Raw genomic sequence first — 8,487 nt, forward strand, 5'->3', positions numbered from 1 at the left:
AATAGATGGTACAATCAACTTCATCGGGATTTACATGCGGCAGGTAATTTAAAATATTACATCCAATTTAAATATGTAATATTTATTTATTTATTTTCTAATTTTTGTTATTTTATTGTATTTAGCATATTTTTTGAACCCGATCCTTCAATATTCTGGAACTTGTGAGTTTAATCTGGATGAAGTTCGAAGAGGGTTAAAGAACGTCATTGCAAAGTTGGAGCCAAATTTAGATTCACAAGTTGATTCAATAAATGAGGTATTCTTTTGATTATTTTATTTATTTATATTAATCAACAAATTTTAAAATTTTAACACTTGTGTATACATTATTTTTGTAGATCAAAATTTTTGCAGACAAAAAGGGAAGCTTTGGAAGTGCTATTGCAGCAAGAGCATTACCAAAATCTTTACCAGGTTTCAACTTAATTCATACTTACATAAACATCCAAATCATATAAATGAAGTTAATATTTTTATAATATTAAAATAATAATAATAATAAATGAATGTTATTATTACTTTGTTTGTTTAGCTGAATGGTGGCTTAACTACGGTGAAGATGCGCCAAATTTAAGGAATATTGCAGTGAAAATATTGAGTCAAACTTGCACATCCTCTGGTTGTGAGCGAAATTGGAGTACATGGTCATTAATTCATACAAAACTACGCAACCGTTTGGCAGTTAAAAAATTGCATAAATTAGTTTTTGTGCATTACAATATGCGATTGAAGGTGAAAAATTTGATGCATCAAAGAGATACTGATGATTTCTACAACCCAATTGACTTGAATCACATTTTTCACCAAGATGATATATTGGATGATTGGATAAGAGAAAATGAACAACCCACATTGCCTGAAGATAATCTGGATTGGTTGGATAAGGGCATTCATCAAACTGAATCAGAAAGTAGTGAATATCAAGAACATGACAACGATGGTTTTGGTGATACATTGTCCCAATATATTACCAAAAGAAATAAGAAAGGTCTTGCTGCATCCTCAAGTAGGAAACAAAAAAGTAAGACTAAACAAACCAGTAAGCAGACTGTTTCGTCATCTTCAAATAAAAGTGACAACAGTAATGATGATGATGACAATGGTGACAATGGAGATGGAGGGAACAATTCTTCCAGGCATAGTGGTTACAATCGAGATAGCCAACAAGCAGGAGGTATGTCATGGGCTCAAGGACAAGATAATTATTATGCCACTCAAGATACTGATCATGGCTATCGTCCTGGTATAGAAGCACAACGTCAATTCCTCAATGATTTAACTCAATTTTCAAGTGAGGATACTTTCTCTCACCATTCAGGGTCACAAAGATATAGAGGAGTCAATGATCAGATGCAAAATTTGGGTATATACTCAACTTATGAGCATGAATCTAATCAAAGCCGTAGTACTAGTCAATTGGGATATGGCTATGACCAATCATATGGAATCACTCCTGACTATTACAGTGGATATCGGCCATTTGACAGACCTGGACAGGTTGAAAGGTCTACTAGCATTCATGGTAGTGGATACTATGAAAAAGAAATAGATAAGTCTCATGATGGTTCTTCTTTTGATTCCAATAACATTGAATTTTATGGTCATGATTCTACTGCATCATATGGTACCAGCGATAGTGTTAACTATCGAGGGTTTGGATACTACCATCAACAAATCATCTCCAATCCAGAAGTTCTTCCGTCCAATGATTATGGAACATCTAGTCAATCCTCACATCCAGTAAATACACCAGATAACTCGTTTACACTACCTACTCAAGGTCCTATGCCACTTCCACATCTGTTTTACCATTCATCGACCAATCAGGATGATTTTGAACCACATCGTCATTCTACTTGGTATTAACAGGTACGAAAATATAAAGTACTAGTATATCTTTTTACATATTTACCTTTATCTAATATGATTTCTTTTTATTTTTGGCAAGAGATTGATCAAAATATTCCAACTTTATGCTATAAATAAATCTTTAGTTTGTATAATGATTGATATTACTTTTGCAATTATTAGTTTTAAAACTGTGGTCTATGTTATTTTGATTTTATTTGTGATGCCATTGTTTTAAATAATTAAAAGTACTTATTGTGTGTAATATGTATAAAAATAGTACGTTTTACAAATTTTCTTTTATTTTTTTTTATTATTTTTGTTTAGCATACTTTTTTTTTTATATTATTAACAGTTTTTAGAAAATTAAATGCTTTAATATTTGCGTCTCACCGAGACCGTGACCGATATGCCGAGACCGATGTGGAACGTTCCAGGCCGCGACCGCGACCGCGACTTTGAACCATGGCACCAAGTCTTCCACAGTCTGCCTCGAGTATGCAACGAAGTGACCAGAATGCAGCTCTGAAATTGCTGCTCTCCTTTGTTGCTTCCACATATCCATCATCAGCATTGAAAATTCCTTCACCAAGCAAGTCAGAAGTCTTTCTCTGTAGTAGCTTCCTTCTGGGAAGTTCTTTTGATTTCAGCATGTATTCGATCTTAGAAGGATCAGCTGTTATGATACCTAACGGTCCTCTCCACATTCCTCTGAAGTGAAATGTGCAACCAGATTTGATCAAGGCTTCTGTAATCCAGTCATAGACGTCACTGGTACGGAGAATAAGAGATGGTACTATCCCCATTACCGGCCATAGCATGGGACCCTTGTTGGTGAGTCTCTCAGGCAGTGAAGTAATGAGAAATAGCCCAACAAGTGTCATGGCCATGTCAGAAAACCAAAAATATGCACGTAACTATTCCATTAAAGAAGAAAGCCTCCCACGAACATATCCATATAGTAGTAATCATCTTTCTGTGATCCTAAGAATCCTACACTTCAGTTAAATAGGGTGAGCTTTGTCACAGCCAAATCAAACTGGGATGCTTATTAGTTGCACTTTAGGAATCATTATTGTTAATCCCCAGAAGGGAAATGGAGTTTCTTTGAGATTCTATTTTCATTAAGTCTGCACATCTCAAGCAGGGGACCTGCATCGAATATTAGAGTAGTGTTTTGTGCGCCAATGCACAGTTATACACGAAATTATTGCGTTCAAGATTGAAGCGAAGGGACGGAGCTTTGGAATTCATTGGGAGATGAGTTTGAATACTTGCAGAGTGGTTTTTTCAACTGAAAATGGAAAATATTGGACCAATTCAATTTGAGGTAATCACTAATCACACATGCAGGTCATATTCCCCATGGCTTGTGACTCGGAGATTAACTCTTAATAAGTGATTCTTTAATACATTGTCAAATTACAAACTATGTTTCTGCTATGCTCAGCTTGCTGAAATGATGTATGAACCAGTGAACCGATGCAATGGTTCTGATTTTCATTTTATAACTAGTTTCTTTGCTAAATCAAAGTTTTCTTCTCTATTTCTTTTTTCGCTTTTCTTTTCTTTTTTTTTTTGGGTTATTTGTTACAGGGCACTAATTTTTCGAAGGGGAAAAGAAAATATTTGAACGCAATTTTTTGGCCAAAACTCGCATCTTTACTTCTGAAAGTAAATCCCATTGCGCTTTTCATGTCAGTGAACCAGATTTTCGCTGCTCTTTCAAATTTTAATTACATACTGATACAAGTAGTTGGAGCGTTAACCATGATAAAAAAAAAAAAAAAAAACGTTCTTTGATTCTTTTTCTCCTCCAGAAGCTTTGCAGTACTTTTAAGGAACTTGGCCATATTAAGCATAGTCATCAACAGGGACATTTCCGTGCTTTTCATATGGTATGTGAATCTTGAATTTCTTGCCAATCGAGTTTAGCTTTACCCACCCGTCTCTTCACCGGTAGTTTATAAGCCGTTTCTGTCAATACTCTGTTAACTTTGGTGTTTTATCTTCTTCGACGCTAACGCTTAGAAGGTGGTGGACTCTGCATACTCAGCTTGTCTTTTGCTTTTCCTTACTTTTTTTCCCAATAAGTCGAAAAGTAGAAGGTGCGAAGGGCCAGAAGAATGAGAAGGAATATTTAAAGCTTTATTAGTGAAGATTTGCTAGCTTTAGTGTTTCAGTGCTTTACACTGACCTTGAAAAGCATTAAATTGATGCACTTTTCTTGATCACCGAGTTATTAGTGCAAAATTGTAGTGAAGTGGTAAACAATCTTTTCTTTATTGATACGGAGAAAAGGTACCTAAAGGGATGTCTCAGCAATGGTGCATAAAAAATTACCCTATGGCTATCAGTACGCAACCTAAGGCTATTTTAAGTATTTCTCACCTCTGTTGGAAAAGTTTCGATATTTCAACTTCTCAACTCTCAATAAGAACTTTGCTCACACACTTGCACTAAAGCACATTAGTATACCAGAAGGAGCAAGTAATGCTGTTTGTCTTACTTTTCTTGTCTGCTCACAAGTATAAAAGAGCAGTCGTTTCAGGGATCATCAGCATTTCGGATACATCGTCTTCAGATGCCAATTTTCTTTTGTTTCTCAATTCAGAAAGGCACCTGATCAGGCTCCCCCTTCACTTTTGCCATGAGCTTAACCGGGTTTGAAAGGCGCTATATACATTTACCAGTGTCTACCGAAGAAGATTTTCTAATAAGAAAGATCCTTATGACCCATGACCCTGATGGTCGTCAGCTGGATGCTCAGCAATTGCTTCATGCTGTGAAGAATATTATCCATCGTGCTAGTCCTGTATCAGAAGCTGTATGTATACATTCCCCCATAAATCTTGTCCTTTCTTCACATATATTGTGCCTGTTTCAGTGGCCCTCTAGAATTTGATGTCGTATGTTAGAATTTCTTAATCATGGACTGTAATTCGAAAATCTCGGAGTTAAAAAAGATGAAGCGAATCCCCGTAACAATGATTTTATCGTCCTGGCCTTCTCTTGAAGTCTAGCATATCAGACGTGTTGGGAGTTTTGACTAATTTGGAGGCATGGAAATTTCGTTTTTGGTAAATTTTGACAATGAAATTCAGTGTTCTAGTTCAAATACGCTCCAATTGCCAGCAAACTGTCATGCTTTGCAGTGGGAGTCAATTGATCTTGATACCTTAATGATGGTCTGAAAAATTAATTGCCAAGAGATCCATCAGAATTCATGGAATAACATTCCGTATTTGCTACGTCGACATCAGCAGATAAAGATTATTATATCTTGATTCATATATACGAGATACTGCATTGCTAGAATTTGAAAGTTCTTGATTCAGGATTGTCATCCAGAAAATGTGGCCGTATGGGATGCTGATGCAATTGGATTACATGATTCGCTGGGATACACCATCTTTAAAATCTCACATGAGGTCATAACTATATGTTTCTTGATTCAACTTCCAGTCTTGCTATCCTTTAGTCTACCTAACATATAATAGCTCTACTTACAGGTACTGAGCAGATGCTTTGAGGGAGGGGATATACACACAAAGACAATGTCCTTATTTGACATGTTAGGGAAATTTAGATGGGATGCAAAAGTAGTTCTAGTTGTTGCAGCATTCTTCACAAATTACGGTGTGTTGCAGCTCCAAGTGCAGCTTCAATCCCGTAATCCCTTGGCAGCGCTAGTTGCATTACTTAGACAAGTGCCATCAGACTTGAGTGGGTTCAGGGCGCAATTTAAGGCATTTACCCTGTTAGTAAAGACCGTCATGGAGTTGACAGAAGTTATCATTGAATTTGAAAGCCTGCCATTGCAACAAGAACTTTTGGAGTACAAGGTCATATCTGCTGCGAAGTCAAAAATCTACTTGGGCAGCTACTGGATTTTTAGGAGTTCATTGGCATGTTTTTCTCTCATTGCAGACTTGAGAACCAGAAAGCAGGACCAAGTGCATGTTCTTTCCCTTCAATTACCTCTTTTTTATTGTTCTTTTCCCCATGTTAATGATTATATGGTAATAGTATACACTTCGCATGTTACTTGCGTCATGTATAACCATTGCCAGCATCTCTAAGTCTCTTACAAGTATGCAAGTAAGTTGCGGATTCTTTCTTCAGGAATTCAAATTCTATAACAATTGCAGCATGGACTATGCGCAATTTAGTCTGCAAATTGAGCGCATTGTGCTGCGACTTGAGAGAGCAGGTCAAAATGTGCCATCAGCAAATAGGTTGGTCTCTTTGTCAAGCTTTAATTGAAGCTTTCACTGTGCAAAGTCACTTTTTATTAAGTTGTCTCCTCGCACGATTTGCAGATTCAAGGTTGTATGAGAAACTACCAAATCTATTCAATCAGATTCATGTCGATAACCAAGAAAAGCTGAAGATGCTAATTGCTTCTGGGGATAACTTCCCATTGATGGATTGTTTATCAAAAGAAAAGGTATTTTCTTTTGCCAATTCGTTATCTGGGGATACACACATGGGGATAAATATTGCTGATCAGATTATTTGTAGTAAATTTTACTTGATTGATTTTCTCTTCCTGCTGGCATATTGATCTCTGGACTTCTGAGAAGTTTATCTAACCATGGCATTCTTGAAACCTGCGAGACTCCTCACTACTGATCTCATGTTCAACAGCATAGCATCTCTGAACTGAAAAATAAGGTGGTCATCCTTCTAATATCAAAGCCTGAGCTCCTCCCTATTGAGAAAATCTTCCTGCTGGTGCATCAGACATACGATCATCCCCACCAGGAGAAAATTGGAGGGAGCTATGTTGTTTTATGGGTTCCACTCTCATCTTCACATGGTTGGAGTCACGCAGATAAAATCAGTTTTCAATTTCTATCAGGTTCCTTGCCATTTTGGTCATTAAAGCAGCCAGGGTTACTAAATTCAGCAGTTGTCAACTTCATCATACAAGAATGGAACTTCAAAGAGGAGGCCACGATGGTTGTATTGGATACTAATGGCATGATCACAAATTCAAATGCAATGGACATGATATGGATCTGGGGTGCCAAAGCATTTCCATTTTCAATTTCTAGAGAGAAAGAGCTCTGGGAAGTGGAGAAGTGGACACTACAGCTCATGATTGATGGTATTGATCCTTTATTGACCAAATGGGTAAGAATTCCTACTCATAGGTAGCTCAAAATTTTGAAGATATTTATGTTCCCAAGAAAAAAAAGGACCTTTATGCTTCAGCTCACAATTTCTTTCTAATAGCAGATCGAGGAAGGTAAAAATTTCTGCATTTTTGGAAGTGGGAACGCAGATTGGATCAGAAATTTCAGTTCCAAAATCAAGGAAGTTAGTAACACAGAACTTCAGCTGGAGGTGATTTATGTTGGCTGGAGGAGTCCAACTGAAAAATTACAAAGCATTTTACGTATTATCGAACAAGAAAACTTGTGTACATATCTCACATTCACAAAGATTCGTTTCTTTTGGCTGCGATTGGAGAGTATGAAAAGTTTGACTAGTCGCCAAGAAAACAATGATGATGATGATATGTCGAAAGAGATATTGGGATTGTTGGAAGTTGACGACAGTGATGATGGATGGGTGCTCATTGGGACAGGATCTTTGCCAGGCCTGATAAAGCTTCAAGGACAGAAAGTTACAGAATTCTTTGATCTTTTCCCCGTCTGGGCTGAAAATTTAGGGACTATGGGAATAGTGGGTGCTATTAAAAGTGCCCTTGAGCCTACCCTTTCCACAGGACCTTGCGATCATGCTGAAATTCTTGCATTCAATGAGGGATTGTTAAAGGGGCCTGTGTTCTGTGCAGTATGTAAACGCCTGAAGGAGAAGTATGTACTCTACAAATGTGATGCAACTGGATAGAAAGTTGCAAAATTTCCAGTCATTTAACCATATATAATAGGATGATCAGCATGTCAGGTGGATAAGCAAGTAGCAACCAAAGAAAATGAACTGTCCATGCTAATATTACTACTAATAACTTATCCTTATTATGGTCTATATCCTTGCTTTTCTGGTAAAACCACATTCAGATTTTTCGGGAAGACTGCTTCTGCTGCGCAGACAGATACACGATAACAGACAACAATAAAACGGAAAAAAAAAAAAATGGAAGAATAAGAAGGAAGTAAACCTATTTTCTTACCTGTACCATATTGTAGTCGGATGTTTCAGGCTGCTAACAATCATCCAATCTTCCTATAGCATTACCTGAAAAAGGAATTTACTCAAGTGAATAGACAGACAGGAGTACAAATTTATTCATAGTAGTTCCAATTTTATCTCGTTTTCGTCCTTCCCTCTTAAAAAGTTAATTTTATGTTCTTTACAAATTCAAAGTCAGCAAAATTTGATCCTAACCTAAGTTGCTAGCCATTTTTTAGTCTAAAATCATTAAGCAACTCACATGTGATCATTTTTTAGGTATAAAAAAGTTTAGATTCCACTTGTTTAGGGGTAAAAATGAATGTGAATCGGGTTATATCTTACTTTTTTTTAGAAGAAAAAATGAATATAATTCAAGTCTGATTCTATTTTTTTTAGATGCAAAAAAGAAAATGTATCGGGTTATTTGTTTAACTACAAGTTGTATCTAATTTTTACCCCTAATAAATGATCCCGTATGAACCACATAAT

General features: G+C 36.5%; 1 protein-coding gene across 1 annotated transcript; it reads left to right on the forward strand.

Moving 5' to 3' along the window:
• The first annotated feature begins 4,269 nt into the window (after window positions 1-4,269).
• LOC113716879 (protein SIEVE ELEMENT OCCLUSION C) lies at window positions 4,270-7,851 on the forward strand. Its single transcript, XM_027241412.2, has 7 exons — window positions 4,270-4,678; window positions 5,190-5,282; window positions 5,364-5,809; window positions 5,977-6,089; window positions 6,174-6,301; window positions 6,502-6,990; window positions 7,096-7,851. Exons 1-7 carry the CDS (start codon window positions 4,502-4,504, stop codon window positions 7,711-7,713), a joined length of 2,064 nt encoding a protein of 687 aa, XP_027097213.2. The 5' UTR covers window positions 4,270-4,501; the 3' UTR covers window positions 7,714-7,851.
• Window positions 7,852-8,487: the final 636 nt, after the last annotated feature.

The sequence above is a fragment of the Coffea arabica genome, chromosome 11c (genome assembly GCF_036785885.1).
Source record: "Coffea arabica cultivar ET-39 chromosome 11c, Coffea Arabica ET-39 HiFi, whole genome shotgun sequence".
Lineage (NCBI taxonomy): Eukaryota > Viridiplantae > Streptophyta > Magnoliopsida > Gentianales > Rubiaceae > Coffea > Coffea arabica.